Here is a 26,054-nt window from a genome sequence, read left to right on the forward strand (position 1 = left end):
ACACCCCAGCCCCCAAAATGATTTTTAAAAATAGTTTTCTTAGCCAGGTGCAGTGGTGCATGCCTATAATCCCAGCAATTTGGGAGGTTGAGGCAGGAGGATCACAAGGTTGAGGCCAGCCTAAGCAACTTAGTGAGACACTATCTCAAAAAATAAAAAGGCTGGGGCTGGGGCTCAGTGGCAGAGCACTTGCCTAGCATGTGTGAGGCACTAGATTTGATCCTTAGCACTGCATACAAAAATAAAATAAAGTCATGCTGTCCATCTACAACTACAAAGAAGAACAAAAAGGACTGGGGATTTAGCTCAATGGTAAAGCACCCGTGAATTCAATCCTCAGTATCAAAAAGAGAAAGTTTTCTAGGATCTTCTTAATGTTATATAAATCAACTGGGCACAGTGGCACCTGCCTATGGTCTCAATGACTCAGGAGGCTGAGGTAGGAGGATCACAAATTCAAGGCCAACCTCAGAAACTTAGCAAGACTCTATCTCAATATAAAAAGTAAAAGGGTTTGGGGATGTAGCTCAGTGGTAAAGTGCCCCTGGGTTCAATCCCCAGTACCATCCCCTCAAAAATAGTATATAAATCAGTTGGACGTGATGGCACATGCCTATAATCCCAGTGGCTTGGGAGGCTGAGGCAGTAGGATCACGAGTTCAAAGCCAGCCTCAACAATGGCAAGGTGCAAATCAATCCAGTGAGACCCTGTCTCTAAATAAAATATAAAAAAGGGTTGGGGATATGGCTCAGTGGTCAAGTGCCCCTGAGTTCAATCCCCGGTACCCCCCCAAAATAGCATATAAATCAATTATTTAAATAAAAAACAACAGTATGCCTTCAACCAACAATAATAATTATGCCAGCCTCCCCTCCTGAAAAATAAAATTGGTTAATATGATAATATTAATTGGACTAGTTTACATTTGGCTTGTTAATAAGTTTGGTAGAGTAGGTCGTTTTTTATCAAATGGTAAAAGGCCAAATCAGTACCTGCCAGTGATCCCTAGAGAGTAAGTTAAAAAAGAGGTGAAACAAAGCCTAGTCCTGTAATCATTATATGCTTTATAGGTGTGGCAGAAATCAGTCAGCTCTGTTCATCAAGCTCTCAAATCTCTGTGTCCCAGGTTTTTCCTAGAGTCTTAGCTCTTCAGGTAGAGTTAGTCATCTCCCCTGATATCCTATTTGAAAAATGCAGAACTCTTGAGAGAAGGTGGATATTTTTCATGAGATATCTATGAAATCTTCCTAACCAGCTCACCAGATTCTCATTTGGGGTGTATGTGGCCCATTACCATGGGCAGTGGCAGCAATGGTGCACTTCTGTTATTTTGTGCAGAGGTATTCTGCTTTAGTTGTACCAGTAGCTCATGGTACTATGACCCTTTGACAGGCAGCTAGTGTGGCTACTTTCTCTGGAATTGCCTTTCAAACAGCTCAGCATATAAATCCCTGTGCAGTTTCAAAACCTGAGAGTGGTGGAGGATCAGTGGTGAAGCAAAGAACGAACACTCAAAAGCCTTTTCTTGTTGGCTTATAGAAGAATATGCTTGTTTTGCCAAATTTTTGTAGGGGGCTGGATGAGGGAGATTTTCCTTTTGTATTTTATTTAGTCAAACAGGCATTAAAATTGTTGTCTATTTGTAGAACATCCATCAGTAGTGGAGAAAGAGGTGGTATGCCTTACAGGTTTGCTAAGTATAGGAGCAACCAGTCTAGAAATTACAAGTGAATAATCCCCAAAGCAGCTAATGAAGAATTGGCTATAATTCAGTTTTTTTTTTATGAAGTAGATGAGTAATTGATGGTGTGACAAGTATATTATGCTAATGGAATCATTTAATATCTTATGTTAACACCCACCTAAAAGGAATACTAAGTTAATTGATGTCTATTTAAGGAAAACCCTGTAGTGATATTGAATGTCAGAACTCATGATTTGGTTGCAGCTTCTCCATCAGGCTGCCATTCCAGTTTCAATTTGACAATTTTTTTTTTCATAAGAATTGTTTAACACTTTCACTCCATTTGAAGCTTTTTCTCAAACTTGTATAATGGCAGATCGAGGACTTCACAAGTGTTTATGAAGAAGTTGATGAAGATCAGTATTCGAAGCTGGTTCAGGCACGGAAGGATGATGACTGGATTGTGGATGATGGTATGTAGGAGGAAATTACCTGCCAGGCACTGTGTTAGTTGCTTTTTGTAGGTTTTCATGTGGAGTTTCTACTTTGCCTGGGTGGAGGGAAGGCATTGTTAGAATCATACCTTTGGTTTGGATCATTTTTAGTTATTTGAGGATGAGGAAGCAGAACAATAAGAAGTTGATTTGGCAACATTTTGGAGAATCAAGGCACATACCTCAAGATATAGTAAAAATCATCCAGGAAACGACTCTGTGGGAATTGTGAAGATGCATGAGACCCTGCATTCAACCCCCAACACCAAAGTGGGAAAGGGTGAATTGGGAGGAGGGTGAATTGGAGTGAATTGTTTCTGTGGGGCCAAAACACAGCATCTGAATTAAGGGACAGAGGTTGAGGTTCTCTTTTCTCCTTTGCAACTGTGTGACTGTGGCCAAGTTACTTAATGCCATTGAGCCACAAGTTTTTATTCTATAAATGGAGATAAGAAAACTATCTCCCTGATTGCTGCAAGGAGCACATGAAGTTTTAGGTATGAGAGGTAATATGAGCAATGGAAAGTACTGTAAAAGCTGGTTCTTTTCTACTGTTCTTCTATCCCTTGTATAAAGCTTCCTGCTTATGTGATTGCTGACCACAGGAAGGAGATATAGACTGTGTCTGTGATTATGTTTCTATTTCTGTAATAGAGCTCAGCTATGTTCTAATTTTCCCATGTAGACTAGGGTTTTTAAAAAATTCTTCTGGTAGAGTAAAATACCTGTGAAGCAAGCTTTTGTAGCTAAGTTTTTGATCCTGTGGGACCAGATCATTTCCCTGTTTCACCTAGCTAGGTATAGTATATATTTGGTTTTGATGCCACATCTGCTGTGTGGATGACCTGCATTGTCTGAGACCTGTTTGAATAGGATTCTGCTGCACTTATAAATGGAACAGACTAGGAGAACATCTGAGTGGGTACAAAAGTATTCTTTTTGCCAAGGCTAAAATATTGTTGGTGACTTGTGAAAATTTGATCCCAATATTAAATTTTGTTCCTGCAGATGGTATTGGTTATGTGGAAGATGGCCGAGAGATTTTTGATGATGATCTTGAAGATAATGCTCTTGATACCAGTGAGAAAGGTACCTACAAGAGAATGTCATTTTGAGATTTGAAGAATTGTCTAAACTTTTAAGATGACTTGGTATTCTGAAACAGTCTCCTTTTGAGGGAGAAGAACCTACACAATTATTTTTAGATAGAGTATATGTTCTGACAGTGAGAGAATCACAGTTGTGTAGAAAATTAAATGTAAGAAACAAAAACAGTACCAGAAAGCATGAAATTTTTAGTCCTATGGTCAATTTAGAGTTGTTGATATTGAGGACTGCCATAGTAAGTGATGTGTTTTAATTCCTACTGAAATGATGAACTCATAATTTTAGCTCTTCAGTAATTGTACAGTACAATAATAAAGTTTAGAACTAGTGTAATCAGCTTGCTTTGTTTAATTGAAATTTAAAATGATATGAATGAATGTGTTAAATTTTCTTAACTGTACAATCTTGGCATTTTTTTTCAGGTAAACAAGCCAGATTTAGTTCTGTAAAATGAGAATGGGAAATACTCCTTGGTTTTTTTTTTTTTTGGTTTAGTTTGTTAATTGGTCTTCTACCACCAAGTGATAGATAAGGGGTCAGCAAACTATGGCTTAATTTTTTTGGGAAAAAAAACCACTTCATTGAGATATAACTCACATGCTGTGTAATTCACTCATTTAAAGTATAAAATTCATCACAGAATTGTGCAACTATCACCATAGGTTATTTTAGAACATTCTCCATTAACAGCCCCCCCCCATATCATCAAATCATATCGGTTTTTATACAGCCATTGAGCTAAGGAAAGGTTTTTATGTTTCCAAAGTGCGTGTGTGTGTTTGGTGCTGGAGATTGAACCCAGGGCCTTGTGCATGGGAGGCAAACACTCTACTAACTGAACTATATCCCCAGCTCCCAAAGTGTGTTTTTTGAAAAAACGATAAATATAAAGAATACATAATCATGTTACAGAATCCTATTTGGCCACAAAGCCTTACGTCTCTGCTATCATGCTCTTACAGAGGGAGTGGACTCTCATTTGCACATTAATGTTTTGCAACATTTGTTTCCTCTCCCTTTTCCAACCACTGACACAGACTAATTGTTGGTGTAATTTTTGAACTTCAGAAGTCCCTTTCTAAGAATAAAGGCTCTCATCTGCTTAACCACAGTAACATTATCATTTATCATTGTCTATAGTAATATGTGTCCAGTTTGCTGAGTAAGGTCTTTGCAGCTTTTTTTTTTTTTTTTTTTTTTTTTTTTTTTTGCAGTATTGGAAATTGACCCTGGGCTTGCTTCGCATACACAAGGCCCTGAATTCATGCCCTCTGTAAAGAGCATACCATTCCCTTAGTGTTGATAATAAATTTGATCTCCTGGTTAAGATGATATGTCAGATTCCTTCTAAAGCTACCTTTCCCCCTTTATGATTAATGCAAATAAGTGGTGATAATTTGAGACCATGTGTATATCCCATTTTCCCATGAATTTTCACCCAGTGCTTTCAGCATCTGTTGATGATTCTCTCCTTTTAAATTTTTTCTATTATTTTTGAGATAGAGTCTTGCTACGTTGCCCAGGCTGGCCTTGAACTTCTAGGGTCAGGTGATCTTCGTGCTTAAGCCTCCTTAGTGGCTGGGTCTACAGGTGCATGCCACTGCACTCAGCTTCTTTCCTTTTTAAAATTATCAATTCAAACTCATGGGTTTCTAGAAAATTTACTGTTATAATTCAGTGCTACCATTTCTCCTTTCGGTGTTCAAATTATCCCAGATTTAGCTGGTAGGAGTGAAACCCCTTTTAGTTGGTGCCTGCATCCTTTTGATGTGATCCAATCAGTCTGAGCATTTCCTAGCTATCAGGGCTGAGAAGATGTTCAAAGTTTACCTTGTACTCCTCCTGTACCAGACTTGGAATCAACTGTTTCTAGCCACTATCTGGTTCCTTTCATGGGGAGTATTATTCAGATCTGGGAGAAGGATGTGTTTATTGCTCTTGGGGTATGATGGTTTCTAGCTTCTAGGCCCTTTTGGTGAACAGAACTAGGAAATTATGTATGTTTTGAATTCATACTGATAAATTTTATCCCAGTCCAATACTACTGAATTCATCTTCTCAATTCATATTTTTACACTTTCAATGAAAATCCTTGTTTTCTGAAATATACACAGTTGATTTAGAATTACTAAACCAACAACCTTTCTGTTTATTTTAAGGTACATTTTTTTTAGTTATAGATGGACACAATATATTTTATTTTGAGGATCGAACCCAGTGCCTTATGCATGCTAGGCAAGCACTCTACCTCTGAGCCACAACCCCAGCCCTCTATTAACAACCTTTCTAAGTAAAGTTTATGATTTCTTTGCAATTTTACTTGTTCTTGGCATATATCCCTCTAAAGATTTATTGTGAGAGTTTATAGGTTCATTTGTTTTTGTATTCAAATTTTTAAAAGTCTTTAACTTTTTACAATATTATAAAATAACTATATAATGTCAAAATCAAAATGATATCAAGAGATATATGCAGAAAAGTCTTGCTCTTATTCCTATGCCTTCTGACTTATTTCTACCCATCTCTATAAATAACCATTTTAATTAATTTCTTGTTTATCTTTCCTTTATTCACAGTTATTAAAAAAAAAAAAAACATATGTTTGGTTTTCCCTCAGAGGGGATGTTATTTATTCATTCATCCATCCATTAGAGTATGAATGGACTAATTTCTGCCAAACTGTAGTGTAGAAACTCTATACACTGGGACCCTTTTGTAGAATTGTTGCGAATTGTGTATTTGTAGTTTATATGCATCCTGGAAGATAGAATGAACCCATTTACTGTATTATGTCCCAGAATCAAGGAGACCTGTGTTATGGCTATATTGTTAATTATATCAACTTGACATAGTCCCGAACACCTATGTAGATTTTAGTTTTGGTCAGCTGCAAATTAGGATGTTGGACTGGTTAAGGAGCTTCTCAAAGAAAGGACCCATGTCCCACTCACTCCAGGGCTGATCACAGCAGCAGACATGAAAGAAGTATGCAGTATTTGTTGAATAAATGAGCCACCACTGTTTCTTTTCATATTGTTATCTGTTTTGGCAATACATTAGTAAAAAGAATGAGTTGATATTCTGGAAGACAGCTAGTCTTAGAAATTTTTATTTCATGCTTTGCCACTGCCATTCACCCACAAATCCCCATTGTTTCAGTGAACCTCACTAAGAGCCCACGTAAGGTCACAAGATATTATGAAGGCAAACAGAATTCTGAAATCCATTTTAAAAATTTACAAGAAATTGTAGTTTTGAGTATAAAGTCAGCTCCTTATGGTGTGAATCCAGTCCCTGGCATGCTGTTTTCAAATAGAGAAAAATATTGGTCAAGTCCAAATGAAGAAAAATAACTGGAAAAGTACAATAAAACAAACACTAATTGTGGATTTCTGCATACTAAACTGTGTGTGTGGGGGCGGTTGCTGGGGATTGAACCCAGGGCCTTGTGCATGCAAGGCAAGCACTCTACCAACTGACCTATATCCCCATATCCCCAGCCCCCTTGCATACTAAACATTTTAACCATTAAGTATATTCTGTCTTCAAACTGCTCCAGTTGGTCTCAATAAAGATACAAGTTCCTTAATGCAATTCTCTGGTCTCACATATTTTACAAATGTCCTGTAAACCTTTTCATAGCCTTGCCATGTGAAAAATGCCTGTTTTTATTATGGTAGAATACATATCACAGAATTTACCATGACATTTAGTACATTTGCAGTGTTTGCAGCCATCACCATTATCTAATTTCAGAATATTTTCATTGCCCCAGATGGAAACCCCATACTCATTAAGCAGTCACTCTCTAGTCTTCCTTTCCTCAGCACCTGGCAACCATTAATCTGCTTTCTGTTTCTATGGTTTTGCCTGTTGTGGATGTTTTATATAACTGGGATCATACAATATGTAACCTTTTTTGTCTGGCATCTTTCACTTAGCATAATGTTTTAAAGTTCCTTCCATGCTATAGCATGTATTAGTGCTTTATTCTTTTTTGTGGCTGAATAATATTATCTGGATATGTGTTGCCCATTTTGTTTACCCATTCATCAGTTGATGGGCACTGAGTTATCTACCTTTTTTAATGCTGCTATGAACATGTATGTTGAAGCTTTTGTTTGAATACCTGTTTTCATTTCTTTTGGATATATACCTAGGAATGGAATTGTGTGTACGTATTTCTATTTTCTTTCTTAGACAAAAGATATCATCTATAGATAGTTTTGTAGTTTGCTTTTTTCATTTAAGATATTCTGAAAATCACTTCATATTAGTACTTAACAGATTTTTCTTATTTATGTCTTTATGGCTGCATAGTACTCCATTATATTGATATGCTATCATTTATTAAAATAATTATTTTGGGTAGACATTTATTTTCAATAATTTATTATTACAAATAGTGCCACACATCCAGTAACTCTTGTGCATATTATGTTTTCCTTGGAAAATTCCTAGAAGTGGAATTGTTGGCTCAGAGAGTAAATGCTCACAAAATTTTTATTAGGCGTTGACAAGATATTGCCAAGTTCTCAAGTTCTTCTAGGAGTTTTTCTTTTGTACCCTCCTATGAACAGTGTCTGAGTGTGTATTTCCCCAAAGCCCTGCTGATAGTATGTTGTTAAGCTGAATTTTTGTGAGTCTGATATGCGAGAAATGGCATCTCAGTGTGGTGTTCATTTGCATTTCTTTTATACATAAAGTTGTGGATCTTCTCATAAAACTTTGTATTTATTGCTCACATTCCTTTTGAGTTTCAATTGGTTGTTTTAGGTCTTTATATCAGGGAAATGTTTGTCAGGGTAATGGATACTTTATCTGTGATACATATTGTAAATATTTTCTCCAGGTTTTTCTTTAAATTCCTTTTCTGGTGTAATTGAATTTATCAATCTGTTTTTTCCTTGAAAGTGGATTTTGAATTAGTGTTAGATTTTTACTATACCCAGGTTACAAAGGAATTTGCTTTTCTAAAGTACTTGCATAGTTTTATTTTTAAAATTTCCTTTTGATGTTTATATGGATCTTACAAATGGCTAGCCGACACTATTTATTTATAAATCTATTTTTCCCCAAGTGATGTAAGTTGTCACCTTTATTATATGCTAAATTTCCATATGTGATGGGGTCTTTTTTCTAGATTGTATTTTTTACTCATCTGGTCTCTCTATGTATATGCCACTACCACACTATTTTAATTATTCATTTAGTTTTTTTGAGATTGAGACTATTTGGGGATGAATCAGAAAGTGAGATTAAAATCAACAGTATTAGGAAAGTTGATTTACACATGGTCAGAAGAGATTAAATGGCAAAAGTTTTCTTTTAATGAGCAAATGCCTCTGTGCTGTTTAGTGTTAATGTGACATAGTTGCATGTGTCTAGTTGCTGTTCTCATAAAAATGGAATTCAGGATGCTACAGTATCATAACTGGTAATTCCATTTCTTTACAGTTAAGTTGTTCTGTCAAATTACATATAAAATCAAAGATATGATCTCATGAAGGTTACTAGGATAATATCTTGATTCCAGCTTGGCTTTATCTTTCCTATATCACTTTTTTTTTACACAATACTTTTATTTATTTTTATGTGATGCTGAGAATTGAACCCAGTGCCTCACACGTGCCAGGCAAGTGCTCTACCATTGAGCTACAACCCCAGCCCTCCTGTCTCACTTAAAAAAAAGACTTTTTATTAACACTAACATTAGCAATTAAATAGTCACACTTAACTCATCCTGATATTTAACTTGTGTTTTATCAGTTTTTGTAATAACGTTTAGCCTGAGTTTTTGAATTTAGCTTATTTTAAAGTTTCTTCTTTATGTACCTTGTGTAAAATCTTATATATTTGTATTTTGAAGTTTTAATATTTTCTTCCCAAATTCCCATATATGGAGAACAAGTGACTACTAGGCTTTTTGTTTTCCAATTTGAACTGGGACCTTTTGTGTTTCTAAATAATATATGTTCCAATAGGAAAGGATGCTAAAGCACGCAACAGAGACAAGAAGAATGTAAAGAAACTTGCAGTGACAAAACCGAACAATATCAAGTCAATGTTCATTGCCAGTGCTGGAAAGAAAACCACAGATGTGAGTTTCATGGTTTCTGTATATTTTGTCTTTTCCTTTGTGAAATGAATTTAGAATATGATTATACAGATATTAGAAACTTAATACATATTTAAATAACATTTTCCTAGCTTCACTCACTAAGTTGACTTTAGTTTTCAAATGATTTAAGCACCTCAATGATTAGAATTTGGGACATAGAAAAGAAAGATTGAACAGGAAAACTGAATTGAAAGTGTGTTTAATTTCAGTGACTAGAAGGAATATCATGTAATGAGAATTAAAATAGAGGATGGGAGCTATAAATTTAGAATTTACGTATACACAGGTGGTAGTTAAAATCTGAATAGATTTGAGCACTTAGAGTGAATGAAATGAAGATGTAAGGACTGATTGGTTAGGTTCTTCCTTTCATAGTGATGTGTGTGGTCTGGGTGAAAATTTAATGTGCAGGGCTTTCTCATTTTGCCTTCCTTTATAATCTCTAGAAAGCTGTAGATTTGCCTAAGGATGAACTGCTAGGTGACATTCTACAAGATCTGAACACTGAGGTAAGTGATTCTTTGGGAGTTATAAAATGTGCAGGGAACATTGGTTCTAGAAATAATTCAGAAGTTGTATGGAATAGACTTTTGCTAGAATTTAAAAAATGCAAGGACAGTACCACCAAAAGAAATATCCCACAGAAATAAAAAGAAAAATAAAATCTTCCAGTTAGTTTCTTCTCACCATTTTAGGTGAGTAGTTTCTAGCTGTTACAGCTATGCGATTATGTAGATGGGGCTGTGTGGGTGTATGTTGGAAGTAGTAAGAATACACCCAGGAATCAGTTCTGTGAATGCTCACTGCTTGTGTTCAGTTTCTATAGCATATGTTCCCTAAATAGATTGAAGCCTGTCAGTCTTTAATTCTGAGTGGGAGTGAAGAAAGAGTTAGTGTCCTATTCCTGATAGAACTCAAATAGGCTCACCTACATTGTGAATTTGAAATTTGGGCATTTCTCATAAATTCTAAGTGCTTATTTAGAAGTGTATTTCTTTCTAAATGGCCATAGATCAAAATAATCTAGCATCAACACTATGCAGTCATATGTATCTTGATTGTTTTTAAATGTAATATTCTGGAAGGATAAGTGAAAGACTGTGTTAAATTTTAAAAAGAAAAGAATTGGTGAGGGGTGGATTCAGTATCTATTCAGGTTTTCTAGTGATTTCTGTAGTATTGTTGCTATAGTAACCACAGTGTATGAACATAGATCCTGCGGGGGGGGGGCAGGGAAGGAAAAATGCTTATTGGGTTTCAGTGAGCGAAATGCACTTTATCTGTTATGTGGTAAACCAAGCATGGCAGTGAATATCTGTCTTACCCTTCCTTTTAGAAACCTCAAATAACTCTTCCACCTATAATAATACCTAAGAAGAAAAGATCTACTGGAGCTTCTCTGAATCCTTTTGCTGTGTACACCCCCAAGGTAAAGTGTATAGAGATACCCTGTCTGGATTTATGATATTGTTTTAAATTTATGTATTTTTGCTTTTCTATGTGAAGGAAATGCCTTTGAATTTATTTTTGATTTTTTTTTAAATTAGGACTGCCATTCAATATATAGTTTTGTGTATTTCAAAAATAGCATGTGCCTGCTTTTTTCATAGTAAATTTTGTAGTAACTAATATGTGTTTATTATAGGTATCACAACTGTGCTAAATGCAATAATTTTCCTCCTGGAAACAAGTATTTTTTTCTGTAAATCTAGGTAACAGTAAAATAATTGAAGCTATTACATTAATAATACATAAAATCTTTTTATAAATGGGAACTGTCATTATCTTTGGTCAGGGTAGGACAGTTACATATTTTTAGTATGCAAGTCTAAGTGACTAAACATTTAAAAATGTTTACAGGCAATTCCTTCAGGAAAAACTGCTTCCCCTGTCGCCAGGAAGGAGCTTTCATTAACTCCTGCTCCTCTTAAACGAGCTGAATTTGCTGGTAAGTCTGATGTCAGGCAGAAGTGCAAGGGTGTTGAGCAGTTGTTTTTACAGCAGTAGAAGAAGTGGAGGTATTGTGATGGCAAGTCTAAGTGTGAAAGATTTGGATTTGTAGCACTAAAAGTTAAAAACATCCAATTTGGAGACTAAAGAGAAATACAAGTGTAGGAAAAGGGATGTGCTGATGTTTCAGTGTTGGGTAAACCATTGTGCCCCAGGTACTAGCATGTGACAGGAATATATGCTGATGTCTATAGGAGAGCTGGTGCAGCCAGAGTGTCCGGATGATGAGTATGAGTCAGGGGAAATGGAGTTTGAAGATGGTGACTTTGATGAGCCCATGGAAGCTGAGGAGGTGGATATGAAGCCTGTGGCTGCCAAGACTTGGGACCAAGAGAGTGAGCCAGCAGAGAGGATGAAACATAAGGCGGATCCTAGGAAAGAGACCACGTCTTGCTTGTAAGAGCATTTTCTGGTATTTTTTTTCCTGGCAGATAGCACTCTAATCAATCTGTTAGATTTTTTTTGAATTTTTTTAATATTTATTTTTTAGTTTTTGGTGGACATAACATCTTTGTATGTGGTGCTGAGGATCGAACCCAGGCCGCACGCATGCCAGGCGAGCACGCTACCGCTTAAGCCACATCCCCAGCCCCTCTGTTAGATTTAAAAAAATTTTTTTTTCATTGTAGATGGACACAATACCTTTATTTTATTTATTTATTTTTATGTGGTGCTGAGGATTGAACCCAGTGCCTCACATGTGCTAGGCAAGTGCTCTACCACTGAGCTACAGTCCCAGCCAAGATTTAAAAAAAAAAAAAAAAGTTTTCATAGTTATAGATGGACAGCATGCCTTTATTTGTTTAGGTCTTTATGCAGTGTTAAGGATTGAACCCAGTGCCTCACACGTTAGGCAAGTGCTCTGCCACTGAGCAGTAGCACCAGCCCTACTCTGTTAGATTTTGAAAAGGTTGGAAAATTTGATTTCTGCAGGGGAAGTTTTCTCCCAGATGACTCTTGTTGGGGCATTGATCAGGAAGATGATAGTTTCTCAGCACGAGAAATTCAAGTGGATTCCAGTCAACTCCCATTGGTAAAAGGGACAGATGAAGAACAAGTGTTCCAGTTTTATTGGTTGGATGCTTATGAAGATCAGTATAACCAACCAGGTAATCAAAGATAAAGTAACCATATGTCTTGATGGAGTAGCAAGTTTTCCCTTGAATATTTAGTGATGAACATTGGCACAGGCTCTGCCCTCATGTAAGTGTGTTATAGGAGAGCAGGACTTGTTCATTGTAAAGTGCGTGAGCCACTGTGTGGTGTGAATAGTCCTTAAAATGCTTATTCCAAAAATCAGTTATTTGTGATTTTTGAATGTGCTTGTACTTTGCCATCGATGTATCTGAAGTTGCAGGATTATTCTGCAAATGGAATCAGTCATTAATTTGTCTCTTTATTTAGCAAATTGGACACATGTTATGTTTAAGGCACTGAGAGGGGGTGAACAAACTGCACAAATTCCCTATGCTATAATGTTGCTTATATTTTAATGGGGTGGGAGTGGGTGGGGAGAAATTGGATATAAATAAAAGAAACTGATGTAAAAGGGAGTTAGTTGTAGGATGCTCAGTGAAGGCCTGTCTTAAGAGATGATCCCTGGGCTAAGATGTGAGGCACATACAGAGTCGAGGAAAGGACATTTCAGCTTAAGAATCCAGTAAGTGGGAAGGACTGACACGAAGAAGGTGGCCTGTGTGATAGTAGCATAGTTATCAAGTGATAAGATTGGTATGCAGTGAAGTTGGAGATAAAGGTAAAAGGCCATATAATGATGGATGGTCCCATAATTGACTTTGCCTTTAAACAGGAATTCTCTTGTCTGTGAAGAGAATAACAGACATGTTATTCTGTGTGTGCATGCTTGTATATATAGCTGTAGAAGGGTGAGCTAGAGTGGGGTGGTAGGAAATTATAGAAGCCCTGGAGATCAGTCATTCCAGGGCAGAGGTACTAGTTACTTGGACCCTGGAGGCTGGGAAGGAGAGAAATGAAGGCATTTAACAAGTATTTTGATACAAACTTGTTGATGGATTGAATCTGAGCATTGATGGAAAGGAGAAATCAAGACTGATTCCCAGGTCATCCTAATGAACTAGTATTGTGAATTCTTGATTCACAAAATGCTAGGGATAAATTGAAGAAGAGGGCCACACAACAAATGAAACAAAAAGTTTATTCTCTTTTAGAATTCATAGGCCTGACCTTCTGATGAGGGGGAGCCTTACTAACTCCCTCTTTGTAGAGGAAAAAAAAATCATCTTACAGGAGCCAAGAATGCCCTTAAGATGACAGAGGAGGGTCATTCCATTTTTAACAACAGTAACTGTTAGGAAAGACCCTCCTCAAATTGAACAAATATGTTTCTGGTGGTGCTTCTGGGCCTGTTTCTCTTTAACCAAATTGAATATGTATTATTTCAGTTCTTCAGGATAACTTTTTTTAAAATTTAAAAATCACCTCCAAATGAATGTTTTTTCATTAAACAGAAATAGTGGAGATTCTCTGTTTTTAATCTTTACCCTTTGCCTAAAAGATAGGAGGCAAAATAATTTTGACATATCTCATTTGTTTCTCATCTCTGAATTTGAGTAGCTGCCTGTTAATTCTGGGATTTTTTTTAAGTCCTGTTTTTTTGTTTTTTAACCTTCTTCCTGTTTTCTAAGACCTCTGAGAGAACTTCTCAACTTCATGGAACTGAGAGGTGTAATAGGTAGCATAATGACCCCTCTCCCTAAAGATGTCTATGTACTAACATTTGGAGCTTGTGATGTTTCCTTGCATGGTAAAAGGGACCTTATAGATTTGATTAATTATTAACCCATTGGTTAATGGTTCCATCAAAACCAGAAACCTGGAAGCCATCCTTGATTCCCTCCTTTTCCTCACTTGTTAGTTTACTTCTTCTAAAGTAGATAATCTATCTCCTCATAACTGGTGCCCTGAACCCTTCTTGCCTACTGAATTCATTGTACCAGCCTCCTAATTGATCTCTAAACTGTTGTCTTCCACATTACTGCCAGAGTGATTGATCAGAAGAGAAACATTGACTATATCATTTCCTCATTTAAAAAAAATCCTCAGTAGCTATTGCTTATAACACAGAGTCCAAGCTCCTTAGCAAGGTTTCTGATGCCTGCTGTCTATGAATTTTTGCCCTAGAAATTGCTGCAGTGTGTCCCTTTACTCATAGTATTTGTCTGACTGGGATGCCCTTATCTGACACATTCTTCAAGATTCAGCTCAGTTGTCATTTCCTGAAAGTTTTCCTAAACCTCTAGATGGACCTTAGAGTCCTATGACCCCATCATACCCTTTCTCATTGTAGTTTTGTCATCTGATTTTGAAATGATCTGAATCAGTTTTTTTCTCTATCTCAAAGCCTTTAAGCTGCTAGAAATCTTTCATTTCCAGTATTAAGTATAATGCCAGGTCCATAGTAGGCATTCAGTAAATGGTCTCTGAAATAAACTACACAGTGATTGACAGTCTGGTGGATGCACATGGAGAGTTACAGAGCACCAGAGTTGAATTTGCTGCCATTATTTAGTTTGCTTCCTAAATTCTTGTAGCAGTGTGAAATAAGAATGAGTAAAACAAAAGTGGATGGTGACCCCCTCCCAAGTAAGTGCCTATAAAGCATCATTGCCAGCATTGGTTGCCAAGGATCAGAACCTTAAACAACAGTTCTGGGTTGGGGTTTTAGCTCAGTGGAAAAGTGTTGGCCTATTATGTATGGGGCACCGAGTTTGATCCTCAGCACCACATAAAAATAAGATATTGTGTCCATCCACAACTAAACTCTTTGTGAAAGAGAGTTTGTTATTTTTATCGTTTGTTTTTTGGTTTATACTCTTATTAGTAAATACCATTGTTTCACAGGGCAGGGATCTACTAAGGTACCATAATGTCCAATATAATGGCCATTTGTAGTTCTTTTAATTTATACTGTTTAAAAGGAAGTAAAATTTAAAATTCAGTTTCTCAACCAGTAGCCACCTTTTAAGTGCTTAATGGCCACATGTGAAAAGTAGCTACTATACTGGATGGGTCAGATACCAAACAAATATATATCATCACAGACATTTTTCTTAATTAGTGATGGTTTGTAGTAAGGGATATTGGAGACTAAGATTGAAACATGGAGGCACAACTAAATTTTCAAAGTAATTAATTTCTAATATCAGGCCAGTGTCATAGATAGGTTTTTTTTTTGTACTGGGGATTGAACTGGGGGGCACTTGACCACTGAGCCACATCCCCACCCCTGTTTGATATTTTATTATAGACAGGGTCTCACTGAGTTTCTTGCACCCTGCTTTTTTGCTGAGGCTGGCTTTGAACTCGTGATCCTCTTGCCTTAGCCTCCCAAACCTCTGGGATTATAGGCATGCACCACCACGCCCGGCCATGGATAGGCTTTTAAAATCAATAGTGGGGAAAAATTTTTTGGTGGTGCTAAGAATTGAACCAGGGCATGTACTCTACCACTGAGTTGTACCTCTGGCCCAGGGAAACATTTCACAATTATCTTTCTTTGATGGGGGAATCTCACTATGTTGCCCCTGTTGGACTCAGACTTACGGGCTCAAGTGATGCTCCAGTTGGACTCAAGCAGTTTTCCTGTCTCAGCTGCCTGAGTAGCTGGGGCTACAGGCACATGTCATGATGGCCAGCTCAGTTAATATTTTTTTTGTCATACAAGTGCTGAAAAAAGCTTCAGAGATTATCTAGTCTAGTTATTCACTTAGCAGGAAACAAGCTTTGGGGAAAAAAAGTAGTTGACTCTTCAGTGGCAGAAGTCGGGCCTTCTCATTGTCAGTCCACTTTGCCATTCTGTGGTACTTTGCAAGTTGTGTTCTCTGAGGTGGCACATCTTTCTCTGTTTTTGATGCCAATGGGTTAAATAAAATAGCTTTTTTAAAAAGTCCTTTAATTTCAGAGGGTTGAACAGTTTCATCGTGATAGTAGGTAATGATCACTGAGCTTTGTGAAATCAATGATGCTAATAAAAACGAAGTACTCCCAAAGACCCTGTTATTGTTTCTCACTTTCTTACAGATTCTAAGTCAGTCAGTTGTTGCTGAATGCACCATAATTATGAAAAGAATCTTACTCTTTGCATATGGGAAGATATCCTGTCTTCATTATGACTTTTTCAAGGTTGAATAATCCTGACTGCACCTGGTTTCAGCTAGTAACTTTGGGGGGAATGTAATCTTTGTTTACCATGATCTTTTTGTGGCAAACGAGGCATAAACAGTGTCAAATGTGTTGCATGAAGTGTGATATTAGTTTGACTGTAAAATGAGCTATTTGAATCTTTGAATCCAATATTAGAGTCTTTATTTTTCTTTGCATGGAATTTTGTTTTCCCATCTTTAACTGTCGTGAGGATGACTTCTAAATTTCTGTGCTACTGTGATTTTTTCCTTTAAATCATCCCACGGTCCGCCCTTTCCTCTCCCTTATCTTCCCCACTTCCCCCACCCCAGCTGAAAATCACACAACTCTTGTAAGAATTTTAATCATCTGCAGAAATGAAAATCCTTAGATAGTCTTATTTCTACTAGAATAAATGACAAAAGGAAATACTGATGATGAGCTGTCTTGTGAAACTGGGGTAATTGGCTTTGTGATGTACCACAATTTTCTTAGTGTCTCAGATAAGTGGCTATGTTGATTACTGCTGTCTAGTTCATGGAGCCTGGGATTTTTTTTACAGTGACCATCTCTTGGGTTGACTATCAGATCTTAGGAGTCCTTTCTTTCTTTGTTTTTAAAAATATTTTTTAGTTGTAATTGGACAGAATACCTTTATTTTATTAATTTTTATGTGATGCTGAGGATTGAATCCAGGGCTTTGAACGTGCTAGGCAAGTGCTCTACTGCTGAGCCACAACTCCAGCCCAGCAGTCCTTTCTTAATGGCTAGTTTTCTGTTGAAGAGACGGGAGAACAATAACTTGATGTTTAGAAAGGCATGTTTTTACTTTGTTGTGTATATTTCTGAGGGTCACAAAAGAAGGATATCTACTGATTTTATTAGTAAACCATTTGTTAAATAGAAGCAGAAGAGAAAGGAACAGTATAAATACTACCTAGCTAGATATGTTAAGTAACTTGTGATATAGAAAGGGTGAAATAGATTATAATAGAACCCTGTTATGAGATATATATGTTTATATAGAATAAGAGATGTGTTAGGCAGCTTTTTATCACTATGATCAAATACCTGACAAGAACAACTTAGAGGAGGAAAAGTTCATTTGGGGCTTATGGTTTCAGAGGTTCAGTCCATGAACGACTGTCTGACTACTGCTCTGGGCCCAAGGTGTGGCAGAACATGGCAGAAGGGTACAGTGAGGAAAGCTGCTTAGCATATGGTGGGCAGGAAGCAGAGAGAGGAGTTGAGGTGCAAGGGACAAAATACAAACCTCAAAGGCATGCTCCTAGTGACCCAATTCCTCCAACCATGCTACACCTCCCTATAGTTACCATTTAGTTAGTCCATTCAAGCTAGAATGGACTGTTAGGTTAAGGTTACAGCTCTTATAATCAAATCATTTTACTCCTGAATATTTTGGCATCAACAGGAGCTTTTGAGGGGTACCTCATTTCCAAACCATAAGATACAAGATGAATTGTTTTTCCCAAATACAACTTTACATACAGAAAAATACTGATGTATGTATCCCAATACATGAAGATTGTTTTTTATCAGTAAGTGTAAATAAAAAATAAATTTAGAATGATATTCTCATATTTGCATGTTTTCATGAGAGGTTGTAATAGCAGACTTGTTGGACAATAGTTGTTTTGTTTTTCTTAATCTGGATAATACTGGTTATAGGGAAACTGTTTATACTAAATTGGAGAATTATTCTATCCCCTTTCTCCCAGGGGTTGTACCACTGTGATAGTGTACTATGGCATAAGTACTGAGTTAAGAACTGGTTTTGGGGCTGGAGTTGTGGCTCAGCAGTAGAGTGCTTGCCTTACACGTGTGCAGCCCTGGGTTGGATCCTCAGCACATAAAAGTAAATAAATAAAATGAAGGTATTGTGTACAACTACAACTAAAAATAAATATTTTAAAAACAAAGAACTGGTTTTATATATGTTTGCTGTCAGAATGTTATCACAAAGGTATAAATGTATGGACATGTTCAGTAAACATTTACGTTGTTCCCATGATTTGGTGTAATTGAAATGTTTTCTTTTCAATTTCAATTAAGTTTTCCCTTATTCTTTCAGGTGTGGTATTTCTGTTTGGAAAAGTTTTTATTGAATCAGCCAAGACCCATGTGAGCTGTTGTGTCATGGTGAAAAACATTGAGCGAATGCTGTACTTCCTTCCCCGTGAAATGGTAAGCATTTGTGATTAGCTTTGAGATTTCAGTAATTATATATGGCACCCATTCTCTATTCCAAGGTCAACCCTGTCCTTCAGTAGGGCAGCAGTTCTTCACAACCCCAATTCTTTCTTACTCCTTGCTTCATGACCACTGATTGTCAGCAATTCCAATAGAGGATGGGAAAATTAGAGAAATGAAGTTGAACTCAGTTTTTCAACTTGTTAGAGTAAAAGTGTCTGAGTTTTAATACAGAATGTTATATTTCCCTTACTCCTCATTTCCATAATAATTGGGCTTGGGACTCTAAGGCTCTAAAACGTGACATGGCATTTGGCCCAGTTTTCCTGCTCTTGTTGCATAGGCAGCTGTAATATTTCCCCCGTGGCCATTTAACAAGATCAGTTCCATTTGCTTCTTCTTTATTAGGACTTTTAATATCTCCAGCTCCCTCCCAGTATCAGCCCCTCCCCATTTCTGTTGAATTGTGGAGCATCTTGGTTAGGATTTATAATATTTGTTTTCCCATTGTTTCTTAGCATTGATCATCTTTGCCTTGCTTTATGGTGCTTTGGGAGGAATTGGCCATTGGGTTTAGTATTTTTTAGGGATTGTTTTGCCTTTGAACTCATTGTTGAGACTGTGCTATTAAGTGTTTAAATGGGGGAGGATGAAAACTGTTTTAAACTTGGGTTTCTGGTGGTTAAGAAGATCTTATGTACAGATACTTTTTCTCCCTTTTCTCCTTCCCACGGGAGAACAGAAAATTGATCTAAATACAGGGAAGGAAACAGAAATTCCAGTTACAATGAAGGATGTTTACAATGAATTTGATGAAAGAATAGCAGCAAAATATAAAATTATGAAGTTCAAGTCCAAGGTTTGTATTTGGTTGTAAATTTTTGACCAGCTTTCTTAATTTGTTTTTTGTTAATGTCTTGATTTTGTAAATAGGTATTGCATATCTACTTCATACAAAGTGCCTTCTGCATATCTCTAATTCATAGAATGGCAATCTCATAGGCATGAATATAAAAACTGTGTTAGATTTTTTAAAATAGTTTGCTTTCTTTTTAAACTGCTTGTAAAATAATGGTCATGAATTTGAATATATAGATAACTCAAAGCCAATTACTTTAAATGCTTACATTTCATGTTTTTATTCTGAAATGGCAAAGAAAACATTTTGATTTTATAATTAGTTATTGCCAATGCATTTTGATTAGAAGGTTAAGTAAGTTTTAGTTTTAAAAATCAGGGACTATGATGTTATTTCTGATAGAATGAAAGTCTTATATTCGTGATATGTATGACAAATTGTCCAAACTGGTGTTGGTGGCACATGCCTCTGATTCCAGTGACTTGGGAGGCTGAAGCAGAAGGGTTACAAGTTTGAGACCAACCATAGTAACTTAGTGAGACCCTGTCTCAAAAAATAAAAATAGCTGGGGATATAGCTCAGTGGAGAATGCCCCTAAAAAAAGAAACAATATTTTGATTTTAGTGAGATATTGATGCCTTTGGCCATAATTGTGGGGTCTGTAGCCCACTAAAAATATGGGAAGTTAGTAGTGATGGAAAGAAAGGGAGGATTGAGTTGCAAAAGATACAGCAAACAGTCTTAACTACTTAAGTTTTGGATTGTGGCTGAGTCACTTTTTTAAATCTCCACAAGTAATAATCACAAGGCCTTGGGTTTGATTCCTAGCACTGCAAACAAAAACTAAAAACATAAAATTCCAGAGACAATGTGTTGTAATGGTGAAGCATATGAATGTTAGAGTCAGGTTGCTTGTGATTTAAGTCTTAGCCCTGCTGCTTACTAGTATCTGATTGTGAACAAGTGCCAAGTGACTTCCCTGTGCCTGTTTCTTTATTTGACAAATGAGGCCCTATTGCAAGCATTGTCAAAAGGGTTAAATCTCTTGATTCATATTGAATGATTAGAATAGTACTTGACACATAGCCAATGCTTACTACATATGAACTATAATTATAATGTTGATTATTCTAGCAAGATGGAGTTGCTTAATGTCAATTAGTAACAAATAATTTTTATTTTTTGAGACAATGTTTTGCTATGTTTTATCAGTGAGGCATGTATAGCTCTGGACTTAAACTCACAATTCTCCTACCCAGATTTCTGAGAGTAGCTGGGATTATAGGCATGTGCCACAACCTGTCTCTTGACAAATGATTTAATGCATTAACATTGTAAAAATAAATCTCTTCTTGCTCCTATTTGAATGCAAATATTTTGATTTCTGTAGTGTCTAAGAGAAGTCTTTTTAACATTGTCACTATGAGTCTTAGTCCTAGTTGAAAGGTGAAAGGATACCTTTTTGGCTTTAATTACTCTTGTGTCCCACAAGGATGCTAGATTCCTGATGATTTAATATAGGAAAATGTATTATTTATGTAATGCTGGATAATTTGAGTTTTGAAAACTTTTTTGTCTTAATGATTTTTTAAAACATCTACTTATCCAGACAGTGGAAAAAGAATTATGCTTTTGAGATACCTGATGTTCCCGAAAAATCTCAGTACTTGGAAGTTAGATACTTGGTAAGTTAAACAAAGAAAATTACCTGGTTTTGGTGAATGGCATTTTTTTCTACTTTTGAACTTTCAACTAGCTTTCAATTAGTAGTACTGACAGAACTCCTCAAGCCCACAGTTCATTGAGGTGGACATATAGTAATGAATAACTGAAATGGATAAAATTAATTTTAAGTACATAGTCTACAGGTTATACTGTCTTTCTCTGCTTTCAAGTATGCATCTTTAAACAAATAACTTGAAACAGCACAATTGTTTGTCAAGTGGAATGAATGCCACATGATGGAGTTGGACATCATTAGTCTGTTAAGTGTCTCTTGTAAGCAGTGGAAAGGTGAGAGAGGAGTGTCAGTAGCATCATTATAGTGTTGCTCTTGCTCTTGCTCCTGTGACAGGCAAGGTCGTTGCTGTAGGGTGTTAATTAACTAGACCTTAACCTCTTTTTACCTTTGTTGTAGTGTTTTGATCCCACAATGTTGGAAAAGGGAAACTTTTAAAAAATGTTTTTGGCAGTGGTGATGAAAAGTACCATGGAAGCTTTTTCAATGAGTCCCACTCTGTTGCTTTCATTCTTCTAATGGAGTGGTACTTACTTGGCTATTCTTTATCAGTGAGGCATGTACAGCTTTGGACACAAATTCTCTCTTGGGGGAGCTTCTTGGCCTATTTTCTTCTAATGGGTGTCATGAAGATGCATTATTTTGTCATTGTGAATTGTTTTTGTTTCCTACTGTGAATTGTTTTGGATTTCATTTGTAGCAAATTACATTTCACATGTATCAAAGGGGTTTCTTCTGCTGCTTCATAGAGAGGCTTTTGTTTATTTCAAATATAGACTTGGAAAATGTGAAGTAATAGTTTTAAACAAAAAAGATTTTTTTCCTTTTAGGCAGAAGCTTCCTCAGTATTTAAAAGGAGAAACGTTTTCTCATGTATTTGGAACCAACACATCCAGCTTGGAACTGTTCTTGATGAACAGAAAGATCAAAGTACCTTGTTGGCTTGAAGTAAAAAATCCACGTAAGGAAAAATTTAGTCATAATGCTAAGTAGGTTGCTGATAAATGTGCTTTTTTTCCCCTAAAGAGAAGTTAAGGAATTGGTTTATATATTTTAGTGTGTTTATTTCCTTTTGTGTTTTTTCATCAAGATTTTCCTTGGATGATTGTAGGTATATTTGGAATCACTTTATCTCTGTAATGCCTTGCAGTTTAGTTTAGAAGGAGGCCTTAGCACAGGCAGCCGTTCAGGGTGTGTCCCATTATGCTGTTGTTTACATGTACTTTCCACCTGGCAGATAATGCCCAGCTGTTCTTCATAGTAAACTGCTGACCTTTGGAGGGGAGAAGAATCACATCCTAATGTGGATAGTACTTGTTTTGCCTGTTACTTGATATTTTCTAGCACTTGTATCTGAGATACTCTTTTATCTTCATGAATCTCTTAAAAATGTTTTATGATTCCTCCATGGTAGTGCTTTGGGTTTTTTAAACCTATCTTGGGTTCTGGATTCTTTAGATCATTTTACAAAAAGCTTTGTTTGGATTTAAAAAAAAAATTGTAACTGTAGATGGACAGCATACCTTTATTTTATTTGCTTATTTTTTGTATGTGGTGCTAAGGATCAAATGCTGTGCCTCACACATGCTAGGCAAGTGCTCTGCCACTGAGCCATAGCCTCAGCCACTGTTTGGACTTTTTTTTCTCAAGAAAGTGAACATAGGTACACACACATCCAGTAATGTGGCTTATTTTTAGTTAGATATTATGTCATTTTTAATAGAAGATAGGACTGAAGAATATCTCAGTTAATCACAGTTGTCATAATTATGGTACTTTTTCTTTTTAAGTTAACAAAAGCGATTGATGTGTTATTTCTATTTTTTGCAGAGCTCTTGAACCAGCCAATCAGTTGGTGTAAATTTGAGGCCATGGCTTTGAAACCTGACCTGGTGAATGTAATTAAGGATATTGGTCCTCCTCCACTTGTGGTGATGTCTTTCAGCATGAAAACATTGCAGAATGCAAAGAACCATCAACATGAGGTAAAAAAAAAGGACATATTTTGTATTTGTTCCTTAGGTGTAATACTTGGCCTGAACTTGTATAGCTTTACTGCAACAAAGTTGTTCTTGGAGGGGAAAGCATACTAATTTAGTACAAAACTTCATTTTGGAGAAGGAATTGAATTTGTTTCTTTGTCTGGTGTCGTGGATTTTTTCAAGGAGTTAAATTGCTGAAAATATTTTTTTAATGTACACAGAGAATAATACAATGAACTCTCTATATCAATCACATATTCAGCAGTTAGCAAATTTTGTGACACCTGTTTTTCTCCCTTCTCTTTTTTCTCTTGAAGTATTTTAAAGTCAGTTTCAAACAGCATGTCATTTTAACCCTGTGTGCCTTTGTATACATCTCTTAAAATATGCACATTTTCTTATATACCATCATTAGCAAGCCCAATAACAGTAACAGTGATTCCTTGATTTAGTCTGAAATCCCCAGCACATACTTAAATGACTTTGTTTCTCACAATGTCTTTTAACAGATGGTTTGAATCAGGATTTACACAAGATTCACAGATGGTGTTTAATTTTTGTGCCACTTTCATCTCTTTTTAAATGGTATAACTCCCACCCATTCCCCCCACTTTCTTTTCAATGACATTGAATGATTACAAGAATCACTGATAGTTGTCTCATATAATGTCCCATTTTCTGTCTGTATTTGTTTGCTCTGTTGTGGTATCATTGGACTTCTTCCTCTCTACCAGTGGTTGGCAAACAGTGGTCTGTGAGCCAAATTCATCCCACTACCTGTTTTTGTAAATAAAGTTTCCTTGAAACACAGCATATCTTCAACTGTTTTTGCTCTACAACAGCAGAGTCAGTTAGTCATGACAGAGACCATGAGGCCTGCAAAGACTAAAATACTTATTTTTTGGTCCTTTATAGAAACAGAGTGCCTACTCTTCCTCCATCCTTCATACATCCATATGCTATAAGTTATCTCTAAAGGATGAATTAGATTCAAGTTCAACTTTCTTAGCCAAAATACTTTATAGGTAGTAGAGTGTACTTCATATTGGAAGACACATAATGTCAGGTTAAGCTGCTATTATTGAAGCTAAGATTGGTCAGTGGGCTCAAATGGTGATAACCACTGTATATTTCTGCATCAGCTTTTCATCTAACCTTGCCACTACATGTGTTTTGGGCTGTTGTGGAGTGCTGTTGTGGTCTATTGCATTGTGAGATGTTGAGCAGTGTCCGTGGCCTCTACCTGCTAGATGTGTGTACCCCCTCTCCCTGCTAGGTGTAACAGTCTAAAAATGCCTCCAGCAATTGCCAAATATTCCTTAGAGGAAAATGTGAGGGTACAGTTATCCCCAGTTGAGAACTACTGTTCTAATGCCTCCATGAATTAGTCATTTTACCTCAATTAGTTATTTCATTAAGAGTTTTAAAATGGTGGTTTTTACACACACACACACACACACACACACACACACATATGTGTATTCCCTATCTGTTGAATTCATTATTATTTTATTTTTGACATTATTATTTTGAAATGGGGTCTCACTATGTTGCCCAGGCTGGCCTTGAACTTCTGGGCTCAAGTGAGCCCCCTGCCTCAGTCTCTCAAGTAGCTGGAACCATAGGCGAGCACCAGTGTGGTCAGCTTGTTACATTTGATCCTTATGGTTTTCTTACTCTGATCAATGGGAGTTTCTTTATGTTTGCTTCATTTTGACATAAATGGGGGTATTTTTAAAAGAGGATTTTGGACAATATTTGCATTCTTTTAGTATGTGATTTCATCTTTATTTTTGGTAGTGCTGGAGACTGAATGAATGCAAGCGCTTGTGCATGCTGAGTGCATGCTCTACCACTGAGCTACAACCCAAGCCCTGATCTTTAAATAATCATTTCTGTAGATGATTGGAGTTAATAGTTAAGTGTTTGGGAAAGGTTCAATAAGTCCTTAGTTAAAATTAAAAAAGAAGTGCCCGTTCTCTTGTGCCCAGAGTTAGGTTTTCACAGACTGTTTCCTAAAAAAGTAAATAGGGCTCTGTGGAGAAATGGCTTAATGAAGGCAGGGAATGTTTAAGATAAATCTGGAACATCGTGTTATATCAGAAAGTAAGGATGATATTAAAATCTACTGAAGATATGTCAGAAGGACCTAGGAAACAACTTGCAGAGTATCCTACTGACCAAAGGTGGGACAATGTGAGCACGATAAGAATAATTGCAATAGATGGAAACACTCAGTTCATGATGATACTAACAACAATACCACTGCCACATTGCTCATTTATGAAGGATACTCGGGAACTAACTCATTCTTAAAACTGATAAATGAGGGAATCAAATCAAGCATTATCCTGACTTTTCTGGAAAACATACTGTACCTCAGGCAACCAAATAATTGATGAAGTGAAGTTTCTGTTCTTAGAAGGTTTTCAGCTAATAAATAATGAAGGAAAAATGGAATAATACCACTTTCTAATCTCCAGTGAAATAATGGCTCTAGGCAATAATTGACAGTGGCTGCTAATTTCACTGAAATATAGAAAAACAGACATTATGTGTCTGTGCTTTCTGATAGAAGTAATCAGTAGCACCTCTAAAGTATTTTTGCCAAATAGTTGAACCTGGTTTTGATAAAGTCATTTGATCTAACTGTGAACTTATAGGCAGTACAGAAACAGAATGTG

General features: G+C 36.4%; 1 protein-coding gene across 1 annotated transcript in view; it reads left to right on the forward strand.

The window, feature by feature from the left end:
- The window catches only part of LOC144253055 (DNA polymerase alpha catalytic subunit-like), a 65,393-nt gene that overhangs the window by 15,498 nt on the left and 23,841 nt on the right, over window positions 1-26,054 (forward strand). The window contains 13 exon segments of the mRNA XM_077794998.1: window positions 2,062-2,158; window positions 3,188-3,268; window positions 9,271-9,386; window positions 9,854-9,916; window positions 10,744-10,836; window positions 11,268-11,355; window positions 11,612-11,813; window positions 12,351-12,526; window positions 18,673-18,785; window positions 19,534-19,654; window positions 21,260-21,335; window positions 22,219-22,349; window positions 23,219-23,373. Coding sequence (XP_077651124.1) covers window positions 2,062-2,158; window positions 3,188-3,268; window positions 9,271-9,386; window positions 9,854-9,916; window positions 10,744-10,836; window positions 11,268-11,355; window positions 11,612-11,813; window positions 12,351-12,526; window positions 18,673-18,785; window positions 19,534-19,654; window positions 21,260-21,335; window positions 22,219-22,349; window positions 23,219-23,373 — 1,512 coding nt within the window.

Source organism: Urocitellus parryii, unplaced genomic scaffold (genome assembly GCF_045843805.1).
Source record: "Urocitellus parryii isolate mUroPar1 unplaced genomic scaffold, mUroPar1.hap1 Scaffold_88, whole genome shotgun sequence".
Classification (NCBI taxonomy): Eukaryota; Metazoa; Chordata; class Mammalia; order Rodentia; family Sciuridae; genus Urocitellus; species Urocitellus parryii.